At 41.2% G+C, this 15,953-nt stretch overlaps 1 protein-coding gene across 1 annotated transcript in view; it reads right to left on the bottom strand.

Moving 5' to 3' along the window:
* Positions 1–15,953, bottom strand: part of ERCC6 (ERCC excision repair 6, chromatin remodeling factor) — a gene marked incomplete at its 5' end in the record, with an annotated part of 174,855 nt that overhangs the window by 83,148 nt on the left and 75,754 nt on the right. The window contains 2 exons of the mRNA XM_082268943.1: positions 13,156–13,332; positions 13,430–13,600. Of these exons, the coding sequence (XP_082125069.1) occupies positions 13,156–13,332; positions 13,430–13,600 (348 nt within the window). The remainder of the gene's footprint in view (positions 1–13,155; positions 13,333–13,429; positions 13,601–15,953) is intronic.

The following is a 15,953-nucleotide window of genomic DNA, read 5'->3' as shown; positions in this document are numbered from 1 at the left end:
GCGCATGCGCAATTATGACGTCAACCCTAGCTGAGCGGAGCAGTCAGCTGGAGTGACGTCATTTACCACGCAAGCGCAGTCCGTCAGATGCATTCTTCGACGGGAGGCATTATCCGACGCTACACCGGGCGAAACTGTTGAAGCGGCGGGTGTGCGCGGGCACGCTCGCGTGGACTTACTGCCAAGTGGCAGCGGCCGTTACAAGTGGCGGTGGGCGAGTGATGTCACGCGAGAGCCGCTCGGTCAGCTGGCTACGTCATGCGGCTCTCGCGTTGTTAGAAAAAAAGAACGAGATAAGCGAGAGCTGCTCAGTCAGCTCTGCCCATATCCCCGACTTTGCTAGGGCAACAGGGACGCAGGGACAGGGAATCTCTTAACTGGAAGAAGTCTGTTTTTACAAATGTTTGACCACATATGTTCTAGCGTCCGTTAATTTAACGGGCTTAATGTCTAGTAGCAATATAAATCTTCATAAAAATGTCCACATAAAACTGAATAATCTTGTAATCAACTCCTGTGAAAAATTTGCCATGCTGATGTACAATACCAACAGTGAACCAACAAACCAGACTGTGCCAAGTAAGGAGCTTTGGAGCACTGGTGGCACATTTAGAGCACCATCTGGTTCGCAGTGGTTCACGGTCAGTATTGTACACCGCTAATTTTTCACAAGAGTGGATTACAAGAATATTCCCTTTTATGTGGACTTTCTTTATACACTTCTTGATCCATACATAGACACAATATTACCATGTACATAATAAGTTTTGCACCATTTTTTGATACTCTAATGCTTTATGTTGATTTGTGTAATTTAAAGTGATAGCACACCTATTTTTAGTTTTTAGTATTTTCTTTACCTTCCCGAAAGTCAAAAGTTACAACACAAAGTGCAGCAGAAACAATTAAAACAATGATCTGTGCAAATTATTGCACATAGGCAAACAGCATCTAATGTCACTCCTAGGCAGGGTAGTTCTTATAACGGCTGTCTGGTCAAAACCATGAACGTTACTGAATAATACTAAAGTCTATGTAACTAACCAGACTCCTTAGGTCAAGCAACAGGCAAAAAGCACCAAAGCAGACAACATAAGACATCGCCAAGCTGTGCTGCTTTCCAGCATAGATTGAAAATTATCAGCAGCTGACAGTAAACATGGCAGTTTCAACACAATGTATTTTTCTTTTTTTTTTTAAATGAGCAATACAATAGATTTAAAACACCTTATATTAAAATACACCATAAACACAAGTGTAATAAAGTAAACAGCTGTTAATTATAACAGTTTTTGCATTCATTTTTTTAGTCTTCTCCCTTTCTTCATTCAAATTTTAAAAAAAAAATTCTACTAACAGATGTCAGACCCTTTGTTTTCTTCTGTTACAACTGACCAAATGCATGGTTTTTCTTTCTAAGTAATAAATGTTTAATAGGCCCTGGAGATGAAATCCTTTATACTGTAAACAGCTTGTAGAAGACAAAAAGCAAAATTGTGTTGTATTAGATAATCCTGGGATCAGAGGAGAGAATGCATAAGCTTAACTGTAGAAAATTCCATGTTTTCTCATCTTTTCCTTAATGATATTTATGGTAAAATCAAACAAACGGATTCTTTATAAGAGTGGATCAAACCACCCAAAGCCCATTATCAAGTGATAGTTTTAGTCATTTGTAATTTATTTGTGGTTTGATGAAAGGGGATTTAACCAATAAACAAAGAGGTATAATACAGGTCATGATTCCCATATTACCAGGACACTTAATTAGGTCAGCAGTCTCTGCAAACTAGGCATAACCGCTGAGCACTAGAGGTGCGCATCTTCAGTGGTTTTACAATTCGATTATGATTATTCTGTCAACGGGATGGAGGAGTCTGGGGTAAGGGGAGGAGGAATCCATGAATAGGAAAGGAAAAATGGAGGAGTCTGGGGATAGAACTGAAGGATTGGGGGGGGGGGGGGGCAGGGTGTCAGGGGATAAGAATTGAAAGATGGAGGAATCCATGAATAGGAAAGAAAGGATGGAAGAATCGGAGGATAGTAATGGAAGGCTGGAAGAGTCCAGAAACATAGAATGTGTCGGCAGATAAGAACCATTTGGCCCATCTAGTCTGCCCAATACATCTGAATCCTATGAATAGTCCCTGGCCCTATCTTATATGAAGGATAGCCTTATGCCTATCCCATGCATGCTTAAACTCCTTCATTGTATTTGCAGCTACCACTTCTGCAGGAAGGTTATTCCATGCATCCACTACTCTCTCAGTAAAGTAATACTTCCTCATATTACTTTTAAACCTTTGCCCCTCAAATTTAAAACTGTGTCCTCTTGTGGTAGTTTTTCTTCTTTTGAATATGCTCTCCTCCTTTACCGAGTTGATTCCCTTTATGTATTTAAAAGTTTCTATCATATCCCCTCTGTCTCTTCTTTCTTCCAAGCTATACATGTTAAGGTCCTTTAACCTTTCCTGGTAAGTTTTTTCTGCAATCCATGTACTAGTTTAGTAGCTCTTCTCTGAACTCTCTCTAGAGTATCTATATCCTTCTGGAGATATGGCCTCCAGTACTGCGCACAATACTCCAAGTGAGGTCTCACCAGTGTTCTGTACAGCGGCATAAGCACTTCTCTCTTTCTACTGCTTATACCTCTCCCTATACATCCAAGCATTCTGTTGGCATTTCGTGCTGCTCTATTACATTGTCTTCCCACCTTTAAGTCTTCTGAAATAATTACTCCTAAATCCCTTTCCTCAGATACTGAGGTCAGGACTGTGTCAAATATTCTATATTCTGCCCTTGGGTTTTTACGCCCCAGGTGCATTATCTTGCACTTATCCACATTAAATTTCAGTTGCCAGAGTTCTGACCATTCTTCTAGTTTTCCTAAATCCTTTTCCATTTGGCGTTTCCCTCCAGGAACATCAACCATGTTACATATCTGTGTCATCAGCAAAAAGACAAACCTTACCATAGAGGCCTTTTGTAATATCACTTATGAAGATATTAAACAAAATTGGTCCCAGTACAGATCCCTGAGGTACCCCACTGGTAACCTGAGCTTGTTCTGAATGTTCTCCATTGACTACAACCCTCTGTTGTCTGTCACTCAGCCACTGCCTAATGCACTCCACAATATGGGAGTCCATGCTCAATGACTGCAGTTTATTGATAAGTCTTCTATGTGGGACAGTGTCAAAAGCCTTACTAAAATCTAGATATGCAATGTCTACTGCACCTCCACCGTCTATTATTTTAGTCACCCAGTCAAAAAAATCTATAAGATTTGTTTGACATGATCTCCCTGAAGTAAACCCATGTTGTTTTTCATCTTGCAATCCATGGGATTTAAGATGTTCCACAATCCTATCCTTTAATAGGGTTTCCATTAATTTGCATACTATTGATGTCAGACTCACTGGTCTATAGTTGCTCGATTCCTCCCTACTACCTTTCTTGTGAATGGGCACGACATTTGCCAATTTCCAATCTTCCGGGACGACTCCTGTTACTAATGATTGGTTAAATAAATCTGTTAATGGTTTTGCCAGCTCACCACTGAGCTCTTTTAATAATTTTGGGTGTATCTCATCAGGACCCTGTGACTTATTTGTCTTCACTTTAGACAGCAATCTTAGAACGTCTTCCTCTGTAAAAACACATGCATCAAACGATTCATTAGTCATCCTTTCAAGTGGAGGTCCTTCTCCTTCTTCTGTAAAAACTGAACAGAAGTATTCATTTAGGCAGTCGGCTAGCCCTTTATTCTCTTCTACATACCTTCCGTCCTTTGTTTTTAATTTAGTTATTCCTTGTTTTAATTTCCTTTTTTCATTTATATATCTGAAGAATGTCTTATCCCCCCTTTTCATAGACTGAGCTAGTTTTTCTTCTGCCTGTGCTTTAGAAGTTCTTATAACTTGCTTGGCCTCTTTCTGCCTAATCTTGTAGATTTCCTTATCTTCATTGCTCTGGGTTTTTTTATAATTACAAAATGCTAGCTTTTTATTTTTAATGATTTGGGCCACTTCTGCTGAGTACCACAGTGGTCTCTTCCTTTTTTTGCTTTTACTGACAAGTCTAATGCAATTTTCTGTTGCCTTCAATAATGCACCTTTTAAGTAGTCCCATTTCTCCTGGACTCCATGTAATCCGTTCCAGTCTGATAAGGACTCATTTATGACTAATTTCATTTTTGAAAAGTCTGTTTTTCTAAAATCTAAAACTTTTGTTTTTGTGTGGTGTGACTCTTTCACAGTTCTTATATTAAACCACACTGACTGGTGATCACTAGATCCCAAGGTTTCGCCTACAAGGACATCATATACCGAATCCCCATTTGTGAATACCAAATCCAAAATGGCTTCCCTCCGGGTTGGCTCCTCAACCACTTGTTGCAAAGACAACCCCAATAGGGAATTTAGAATATCTGTACTCCTGGTAGAACTTGCTATTTTGGTTTTCCAGTTTATATCTGGAAGATTGAAATCTCCCATAATGATAACTTCTCCTTTCATTGTCATTTTAGCTATTTCTTCAACTAGTAGTTCATCTAGTTCTTTAACTTGACCAGGTGGTCTATATATCACACCTACACGAGTTACTGCATGATTAGCAAACTGCAACGTAACCCAAACTGACTCTATGTTGGCCTCACCAACTTGTATTAGGTTAGATTTAATGCTATCTTTCACATACAGGGCCACTCCTCCTCCTTTCTTGCCTTCTCTGTCTCTTCTGTATAAAGAGTACCCTGGTATGGTTATGTCCCAGTCATTTCTTTCATTAAACCATGTCTCCGTAACAGCCACTAAATCTACATTCTCAGATGCCATTATTGACCCAAGTTCATTGATTTTTTTACCTAAACTGCGAGCATTTGTAGACAGGACTCTGAGCTTATCATTTCTTAACCTCTGTGCTTCTGACCTGTTCTGGCATTGTTTCGGGGGGCAATTGGACTCTTGTATTTCCACTCTTTTGCCCCCCCTTCCTAGTTTAAATACTCTTTTGCAAATTCTTGGAGTTGTTCACTAAGTACATTTGTTCCTTTGAGAGAAAGATGCAATCCATCTTTTTTGTACAGTTCCTTTCTATTCCAAGTAGAGCTATCATGAGAAACAAAGCCAAATCCTTGCTCTTGACACCATTTACTAAGCCATATGTTGAACTCCTTTATGCGCCTCTGCCTATCATTCTGAACATTATGCACAGGCAGAACTTCAGAAAATGAAATGGTGGATGCAAAATTCTGTACGTCATTACCAAGTGTGATAAAAGATTTTTTCACCTCTGACACTTTATTGCAAGCCAGGTCATTTGTCCCTAGATGGACAAGAACATCCACGTCCTCTTCCTGCTTTGCTTGCTTAACAATATTAATAATACATCTTCTATCTCGTCTAGCAGTAGCACCAGGGAGACATCTCACAAAACCATTTTCTTTAAGCTCCACACTTCTTATGATTGAATCACCCAGCAACAGCTGCTTTCTTTGAGACTTCACTTTACCTTTTTTGTCCTTGGCTGCAGTCTTGCATACATTAGACATAGGAGTCGATGGTTTCTCACCCTCTGTGCTTGAGTCCATATCCATGTTGTCCTTACATTCTGAGAGTGCTGCAAATGAATTATGGAGAACCACCGACTGTGGGATATGTCTTCTATCCACCCCTCTAAGTCTTCCAGAACCTACAGTAGCCCATCTGCCATTTCTGGGGGTCCTCTGTGGCAGTGGCATTGCAGCAGTCCCAGCTGGAGTTTGTTTAACAGATAATTTAAATATCTCTGATTTCAAAAATGCAATTTCCTGCTGCAGTAAGGAGAATTGTCTACAGATCTGACAGCATCCGAATCTCCAAAGAGTGGAACATGAAATAAATGCACAACAATTCCTGCACTGAACCAAGTCTGCCATTTTAAAGAGGAAAAAAAAAAAATTGTAGATTTAAGTCAAACAAATCTTACCTTTTTGTTTTTATTTTTTTTCCACCTTCCAGCCTACCTCCTGACTATCTCCTGCAATATCTCTTCACTGTACTTAAAATGATGTACTTGAATGTAGTACTTGCAGCTAATGAATTCATCAGTGTTCTGTACAGCGTCATAAGCACTTCTCTCTTTCTACTGCTTATACCTCTCCCTATACATCCAAGCATTCTGCTGGCATTTCGTGCTGCTCTATTACATTGTCTTCCCACCTTTAAGTCTTCTGAAATAATTACTCCTAAATCCCTTTCCTCAGATACTGAGGTCAGGACTGTGTCAAATATTCTATATTCTGCCCTTGGGTTTTTACGCCCCAGGTGCATTATCTTGCACTTATCCACATTAAATTTCAGTTGCCAGAGTTCTGACCATTCTTCTAGTTTTCCTAAATCCTTTTCCATTTGGCGTTTCCCTCCAGGAACATCAACCCTGTTACATATCTTTGTGTCATCAGCAAAAAGACAAACCTTACCATCGAGGCCTTTTGCAATATCACTTATGAAGATATTAAACAAAATTGGTCCCAGTACAGATCCCTGAGGTACCCCACTGGTAACATGACCTTGTTCTGAATGTTCTCCATTGACTACAAGCCTCTGTTGTCTGTCACTCAGCCACTGCCTAATCCACTCAACAATATGGGAGTCCATGCTCAATGACTGCAGTTTATTGATAAGTCTTCTATGTGGGACAGTGTCAAAAGCCTTACTAAAATCTAGATATGCAATGTCTACTGCACCTCCACCGTCTATTATTTTAGTCGCCCAATCAAAAAAATCTATAAGATTTGTTTGACATGATCTCCCTGAAGTAAACCCATGTTGTTTTTCATCTTGCAATCCATGGGATTTAAGATGTTCCACAATCCTATCCTTTAATAGGGTTTCCATTAATTTGCATACTATTGATGTCAGACTCACTGGTCTATAGTTGCTCGATTCCTCCCTACTACCTTTCTTGTGAATGGGCACGACATTTGCCAATTTCCAATCTTCCGGGACGACTCCTGTTACTAATGATTGGTTAAATAAATCTGTTAATGGTTTTGCCAGCTCACCACTGAGCTCTTTTAATAATTTTGGGTGTATCTCATCAGGACCCTGTGACTTATTTGTCTTCACTTTAGACAGCAATCTTAGAACGTCTTCCTCTGTAAAAACACATGCATCAAACGATTCATTAGTCATCCTTTCAAGTGGAGGTCCTTCTCCTTCTTCTGTAAAAACTGAACAGAAGTATTCATTTAGGCAGTCGGCTAGCCCTTTATTCTCTTCTACATACCTTCCGTCCTTTGTTTTTAATTTAGTTATTCCTTGTTTTAATTTCCTTTTTTCATTTATATATCTGAAGAATGTCTTATCCCCCCTTTTCATAGACTGAGCTAGTTTTTCTTCTGCCTGTGCTTTAGAAGTTCTTATAACTTGCTTGGCCTCTTTCTGCCTAATCTTGTAGATTTCCTTATCTTCATTGCTCTGGGTTTTTTTATAATTACAAAATGCTAGCTTTTTATTTTTAATGATTTGGGCCACTTCTGCTGAGTACCACAGTGGTCTCTTCCTTTTTTTGCTTTTACTGACAAGTCTAATGCAATTTTCTGTTGCCTTCAATAATGCACCTTTTAAGTAGTCCCATTTCTCCTGGACTCCATGTAATCCGTTCCAGTCTGATAAGGACTCATTTATGACTAATTTCATTTTTGAAAAGTCTGTTTTTCTAAAATCTAAAACTTTTGTTTTTGTGTGGTGTGACTCTTTCACAGTTCTTATATTAAACCACACTGACTGGTGATCACTAGATCCCAAGGTTTCGCCTACAAGGACATCATATACCGAATCCCCATTTGTGAATACCAAATCCAAAATGGCTTCCCTCCGGGTTGGCTCCTCAACCACTTGTTGCAAAGACAACCCCAATAGGGAATTTAGAATATCTGTACTCCTGGTAGAACTTGCTATTTTGGTTTTCCAGTTTATATCTGGAAGATTGAAATCTCCCATAATGATAACTTCTCCTTTCATTGTCATTTTAGCTATTTCTTCAACTAGTAGTTCATCTAGTTCTTTAACTTGACCAGGTGGTCTATATATCACACCTACACGAGTTACTGCATGATTAGCAAACTGCAACGTAACCCAAACTGACTCTATGTTGGCCTCACCAACTTGTATTAGGTTAGATTTAATGCTATCTTTCACATACAGGGCCACTCCTCCTCCTTTCTTGCCTTCTCTGTCTCTTCTGTATAAAGAGTACCCTGGTATGGTTATGTCCCAGTCATTTCTTTCATTAAACCATGTCTCCGTAACAGCCACTAAATCTACATTCTCAGATGCCATTATTGACCCAAGTTCATTGATTTTTTTACCTAAACTGCGAGCATTTGTAGACAGGACTCTGAGCTTATCATTTCTTAACCTCTGTGCTTCTGACCTGTTCTGGCATTGTTTCGGGGGGCAATTGGACTCTTGTATTTCCACTCTTTTGCCCCCCCTTCCTAGTTTAAATACTCTTTTGCAAATTCTTGGAGTTGTTCACTAAGTACATTTGTTCCTTTGAGAGAAAGATGCAATCCATCTTTTTTGTACAGTTCCTTTCTATTCCAAGTAGAGCTATCATGAGAAACAAAGCCAAATCCTTGCTCTTGACACCATTTACTAAGCCATATGTTGAACTCCTTTATGCGCCTCTGCCTATCATTCTGAACATTATGCACAGGCAGAACTTCAGAAAATGAAATGGTGGATGCAAAATTCTGTACGTCATTACCAAGTGTGATAAAAGATTTTTTCACCTCTGACACTTTATTGCAAGCCAGGTCATTTGTCCCTAGATGGACAAGAACATCCACGTCCTCTTCCTGCTTTGCTTGCTTAACAATATTAATAATACATCTTCTATCTCGTCTAGCAGTAGCACCAGGGAGACATCTCACAAAACCATTTTCTTTAAGCTCCACACTTCTTATGATTGAATCACCCAGCAACAGCTGCTTTCTTTGAGACTTCACTTTACCTTTTTTGTCCTTGGCTGCAGTCTTGCATACATTAGACATAGGAGTCGATGGTTTCTCACCCTCTGTGCTTGAGTCCATATCCATGTTGTCCTTACATTCTGAGAGTGCTGCAAATGAATTATGGAGAACCACCGACTGTGGGATATGTCTTCTATCCACCCCTCTAAGTCTTCCAGAACCTACAGTAGCCCATCTGCCATTTCTGGGGGTCCTCTGTGGCAGTGGCATTGCAGCAGTCCCAGCTGGAGTTTGTTTAACAGATAATTTAAATATCTCTGATTTCAAAAATGCAATTTCCTGCTGCAGTAAGGAGAATTGTCTACAGATCTGACAGCATCCGAATCTCCAAAGAGTGGAACATGAAATAAATGCACAACAATTCCTGCACTGAACCAAGTCTGCCATTTTAAAGAGGAAAAAAAAAAAATTGTAGATTTAAGTCAAACAAATCTTACCTTTTTGTTTTTATTTTTTTTCCACCTTCCAGCCTACCTCCTGACTATCTCCTGCAATATCTCTTCACTGTACTTAAAATGATGTACTTGAATGTAGTACTTGCAGCTAATGAATTCATCAGTGTTCTGTACAGCGTCATAAGCACTTCTCTCTTTCTACTGCTTATACCTCTCCCTATACATCCAAGCATTCTGCTGGCATTTCGTGCTGCTCTATTACATTGTCTTCCCACCTTTAAGTCTTCTGAAATAATTACTCCTAAATCCCTTTCCTCAGATACTGAGGTCAGGACTGTGTCAAATATTCTATATTCTGCCCTTGGGTTTTTACGCCCCAGGTGCATTATCTTGCACTTATCCACATTAAATTTCAGTTGCCAGAGTTCTGACCATTCTTCTAGTTTTCCTAAATCCTTTTCCATTTGGCGTTTCCCTCCAGGAACATCAACCCTGTTACATATCTTTGTGTCATCAGCAAAAAGACAAACCTTACCATCGAGGCCTTTTGCAATATCACTTATGAAGATATTAAACAAAATTGGTCCCAGTACAGATCCCTGAGGTACCCCACTAGTAACATGAAGGAATATTATTCGATGCAGGAGTCTGGGGAGGGGGTGATGGTAACTGAAGGATGGAGAGTTCCAGAGAGAAGAATAGGTGGGACCTCAGATTATTCAGGGTTGCATGGGGTGGTGGTCAGAGAATAGGGAGGTGGAAGAGAAATGGGCTGGGAGCCATGTCCCGCTGATGTGGAGTTTGGGTGATCTCGGGTTAGTGACCGAAAGCAGTTTGAGACATATAAAAAGGGGAGGGGGGGCTGTGGGGGACATAAGGCAGTTTGACAGCCAGCTGGAGAACATGCTGTCCTATCTGCATTAAAAACAAAATAAAGTGAGCTCTGTATGATTAGTTAGCAGGCAGAACACAATAAATATACAACCTTTAATAGACATTAAAACAAAAAATGTTGTGCAGCGCTTTGCGGTGATAAATGTATAAAAAGTGTCTTAAGTAGTGAACAAATCTAGTTCTAAAATATATATATATATATTATATATATATATATATATATATATATATATATATATACACACATCCGTGATATGATTGAAAGAAATCTTCTGTGTATTCAAAGTAATTCCAATGCTGAGTGTACTGTGTTCAAACCATTCACCAGAAATTATTTTCTGGTTTCTGGTGAATGGTTTGAACACAGTACACTCAGCATAGGAATTACTTTGAATACACAGAAGAATTCTTTCAATCGTATCACGGATGTATATATATATTTTAGGACTATATTTGTTCACAACTTAAGACGCTTTTGAAGATTTATCACCGTAAAGCGATGCACACCATTTTTTGTTTTATTGTCATATCTGCATGCTAGCTGTGTAGAAGTGTGGGGGAGGGGACAGAGGACTGTGTGGATGCTGGCCAATAAGGATGGGAATTGGTCCATGGCAAAACTGGGCAGGGGAGGGCTACGGTAATGAGCAGGGGTGACAGCTGGAACAGTAAATTATGGAGACAAGTTATTGGTGAGGGGGGTATTGGTTGGCTTGGACAGTACAGTCTGGCACCTCCCTCACATTGTCCAGTCCCCTAAGTGTCCTCTTCGCGACCCCCTCATCTGGCTCTGCCACTCTCCTCCAGCTCGGCCTGATCGTCCTCCACCATCACACCTCTGGCTGGGAATGCAGCGACCGAACCCTCCAGGGACCAAGGGACTGATGGCTCTGGTCTCCTCCCCGGAGCTCCATGTTCCGCAAGCCTGACTGCTGCCACTCTCATCAGAAGCAGCGACAGTCCAATCCCTCCACGTCTCCGTCAACATGAGCATGCAGCATTGCTCCTCATGGGCTCATTCTCTCCTGGGGCTACTACTGGCTGGTGATAGGGCGAGACAATGAGGGGAGAGAGAAGGTGATTGGTGCAAGGTGGCAACACAAAGGTGGCTGGATTGGAGTGTCTGCTAAGCCGCCATTAAGATGAATGTGACAAGGGGGAGGAGCCGGGGTGACATCCGTGCAACTGCAATTCAGCGGATTTCTGCATCGTTACAGAATTGAGCAAGGCTCAATCGCGATGCATTGATGTACTGATTATTTTCAACACCCCATCTCCTAAATAAACCCTCTTAGAGAACAAACCAGCCTACTGACAGATTAAAAAGTCAAAAGCGTTGTGCCCCTTGATTTTGTATGGTGTCAGCTTTCTAACAAATGTATTTATAAAAGGCAGAGCATCTATCAGCAATACCAGCATGAGACTGGGTGTCAGATTAAAGTGGGGAAAGGAGTTGTATACATAGAGTAACTTTTCTGGCTCCATAGCAGGACATGCTTGAGAGGTTAGCTAGACCCTTGCTTACAAAGCTGCAAAAAAAAAAAAAAAAGTCTAAGATCTCTGTAAAGGTGTTGCTCCAGTGTAAAAGATGCTGGTGGAAGGCAGCATTTATTCACAGCCGCAGTAATCTGGAGAAGCAGGTGCAGTTAATCACCTCAAAATCCTCAGGTGCCAAGTCAAGAAAATGAACTGCAATAATGTCACAGAATGCAGAACACACTGCTGCTTGGAAGTCCACAGGCTGAGTGGAAATCAGATTCTGGGGATGCAAAGTGATAATTAAGGACACATTCACACCTGCATTTTGGCCCAATGGCACGCAGATGCGAGAAAATCAGTGTAAAGTCACAGGGATTAGCTGCAGAAGCAAGCCCCATTGAAAGCAATTGAAGGCTGCTGGCTTCCACAAAAAACTGCAGCCACTACCACGTAATTGCTATATGGCGATTACCTGCGAGTGGTCAGCCCTGGATGCAGACTGTCTGCACTGAGGGTCGAATACATGCGGGTAACTGCAATTAGCTGCGCGAGACAGCAACCTCCCATTGCTTTCAATCCCATGACCCCCCGCTGATTTTATTGCATTTTTGCGTAGTCAGGCAAAGATGCAGGTGTGAAAGTAGCCTAATATTGGGTCTTTGTGCATTAGCCCTAAATCCCACACATGACAATCTTACATCCCTTAGGACCTATACATCACCTTTGCACCCATGAAGCCCACCTTTAAATAGTATCCAAGATGAACATTCTTTTTATTCAAGCACTTATGGCAGCCTTTCAATTTTCTGTATCTGACTTTCACCACTTTTGTTACACTCACAGACTCCACCATCTCCACTCTTTGATTACACTATACAAATATCAGACCTCAAACAGAAAAAAACATAGGAGGGAACTGGGGAGTCCTGGTAGTTTGTTTTAAATTACAAAGAAACTTTTATGCACTGGCCTCTCTATAGTATTGAAGAGTTGCCTTGTGTGCATGTTCCCATTAAGGTTCTGAAGTCGAGAAGGCCAAAGTGCATATTCTATGCATTTGGATTAAAACCCATCTGACCTGATGAAGCACTTCTAATTTCATCAAAAGAGTACATTTTCATCCTTCAACCAATATGAAAGTATGAAAGAGTTCTATTTGGTTCAGTTTATATTCAAACTAAATCGGCAATTGTCCAGTCTGTTATTCATTATCTCAAAGCAGCTTGTGACAGTGTAAAAAGTAAAAATCAAGAAATGATGATGATGATGATGTAATAATTTGTAGGAAGCCAGAAGATCAAGCCATAAAACTACTTAAAAGATTCCATTCACTATATTCAACCAATAAAACGATAAACAAATCCATACCTGTACAGGAGAAGCATTTGAATACCCTCCCATGGTGATGGGTACAGAAAACTGCTCCATGAACACTGGAAGAGTACCCAGTTTTCCAGGAAACACAAAGTCAAACAGAGACCATAACTCCCGCAAATTGTTTTGCATTGGGGAACCAGACAGGATTATGCGATGTGGTGTACGAAACTGAAAAAGAAAAACACCTACATTAGAATAAAAATAATTCTTTAGAAATCAAACAAATGCATACATCTATAATACTTTGTCATTCTATGCTCATCACCTGTTTGCAAGCCAGAGTGACTGCTGCATTAGGATTGCGGATCTTGTGGCCCTCATCCAGGATGATATAATGCCACTGATATTTTTGCAGATCCTCCTGCAAAAGGCGCATATTAGCATAAGATGTGATCAGAATACCACGACTTTGGCCAATTTCCCCAATCAGCTTAACCTAGCAGAAATGAAAAAAAAAATTGTATTAGGATAAAAACATGCAATTAAGACAAATCTTCACATATCTTAGCTTCACTTTGTTCACAAAATCCTCCTCTAGAAAAGTTACAGGATTTACAATTTACTCCTGTCAGTATTAGAATACTTTATTTTGCACTCAAATCTGCAGTCTCCAGCCATTTTCTCTCAGCCTCCTGTCCATTCACAACTCTCCATGCCTTGGAGAGGCCACTGAATAACAAAGATCAGCACTGGCTGCATGGCTGCCTTGATCTGTTCAATTCTGTCTAAAATTATGAATTAAAAGAAAAACAAAAAGAAAAAAAAAGACAGTTACCTTTTTTCTACCGTCTTGTGCAAATGTTACCAAACTATTAGTTTTATTTCATTAGGGAAACACATGAATGTGGTTGAATTTAATGTAATTATGTGGTTTTACTGACCAATAATTTCATTACTAATGACAGGAATTTGATTCAAATGCAATTCTCTGATGTTCATTGACGGACACAGCTTCTGATGATTCTTAACCATTGGGTTATACTGCCCCCTACAGGAGTAGGACACTAGGCAGGAAAAAGCATGATTACGCCTATGGGCAGTCCCAGGGGTATACTCCCACTATCAGCTATAGACACTCCCACTCTCAGCTATAGCACTGTCAGACTAACGCCAACTCCACAGAGGGGTGGGTGCTGAGTCCGTCAATGACCATCAGAGAAATGGATTTTACAGTAAATCAAAAATCCCATTTTCTCTTTCGTTCATTGTCGGACACAGCTTCTGATTCTTAACCATTTTGACGTCCCAAAGCAGTGTTAAACATTAGGGGTGGGAAAAACAGCAGAAAAAATTCTAAACATAGCCAACCAGGTAATATGAAGCTCAACCAAGAACTGGAGCTCACCTGAAAAAAAACAATACACCCTCAAAGAGGACCAGGTCCTCTAAACAGCAGCCTGCAAAACCTTGCGGCCAAAAGAAGCATCCGCAGATGCCAACACAAAATTTTGTGAAAGTGTGCACAGACGACCAGGCGACCGCCTTGCAAACCTGCATCACTGATGCCTGATGACAGAAGGCCCAGGAGGCACTAAGTGCCCAAGTAGAGTGCACCTTAGCAGGGACAGGAGGAACCTGACCCTTAATTGAATAGGCCTGAACCACTGTGTTTGATCCATCTGGAAATGGTTGCATCAGCATCGGCCAACACTTTCCGAAGTCTATCCGTGACTACAAAAAGTGAGTCTGACTTCCTAAAAAAGACTCCGTAGCTGCCAGGTACACCCTGATTGCTGAACCACATCCAGTGAATGCCAAGCAAGTTCCTTAGGATCTTTAGGCCTGGGACATAGGGAAGGCAACACAATGTCTTCATTCAAATGGAAATCAGAAACTTGGAAGGAACGGCATACAGGGACGAAGAACCACCTTATCTCGGTGAACCACCAGGTAAGGTGAACGACAAGACAACGCTGCCAGCTCCGACACCCTGCACGCAGAAGTACTAGCCACCAAAAAGGCCACCTTCTGGGACATCGTAAGCAGGGGAGACTCCCGAATATTTTCGAAGGGAGGTTTCTGGAGAGTTAAAATTTACGTCTTCCAAGTACGATGGTAGATCTTCCCTAGAGGCAGATTTTCTAGCCTCTAACAGCGTAGGACTCACCGATTCAGACAAACCTCCATCACCTGGCTTTCAACAGCCAAGCTGTTAAAGCCAGCAACTGTAAAGCAGGATAGAAGATTGGCTCTTGGGACAGCAGATCTTCCCTGAGAGGAAGTCTCCAAGGAGCATCGGCAACCAGCCGTACCAGATCAGCGTACCAAGACCGACGAGAGTCTTGGCAGAAGTTTGAGAGGGGGAAAGGTGTAAATCTGAAGATACTGTCTTCAAGGAGCCATTAATGCATCTGTGGCGTCGGCCAGAGGATCCCAAAACCAGGTCACAATCTCTGTATCTTCCTGTTGAGACGAGAGGCCAACAGGCCCACCTCGGGAGTACCCCACCGGAGACACAAGAGATGAAACCCCTCCGAATGAAGTGACCATTCCCCCTGGACCAATGGCTGCCGAATGAGGTATTCCACCAATTTTTCACCCCTGGAATGTATACAGCAGAGAGGGCTGGAACTAATCTTTCTGCCCACCTTAGAATGCCGGCTACTTCACGAGCCGCCAGGACACTTCTGGTGCCCCCTTGGTGATTGACATAGGCCACGGTTGGGGCTAGGGCTGTGCATCTTCACTTACCTCACGATTCGATGCGATTACGATTATTAGGGTCGCGATTCGATACGATTCGATTCCGCGATGCATCACGATGCATCACGATTACTATGGGGACCCTT

The sequence above is a fragment of the Pelophylax lessonae genome, assembly GCF_965119305.1.
Source record: "Pelophylax lessonae genome assembly, chromosome: 9".
NCBI lineage: Eukaryota > Metazoa > Chordata > Amphibia > Anura > Ranidae > Pelophylax > Pelophylax lessonae.
This window is presented reverse-complemented; position numbering and strand designations above follow the sequence as displayed.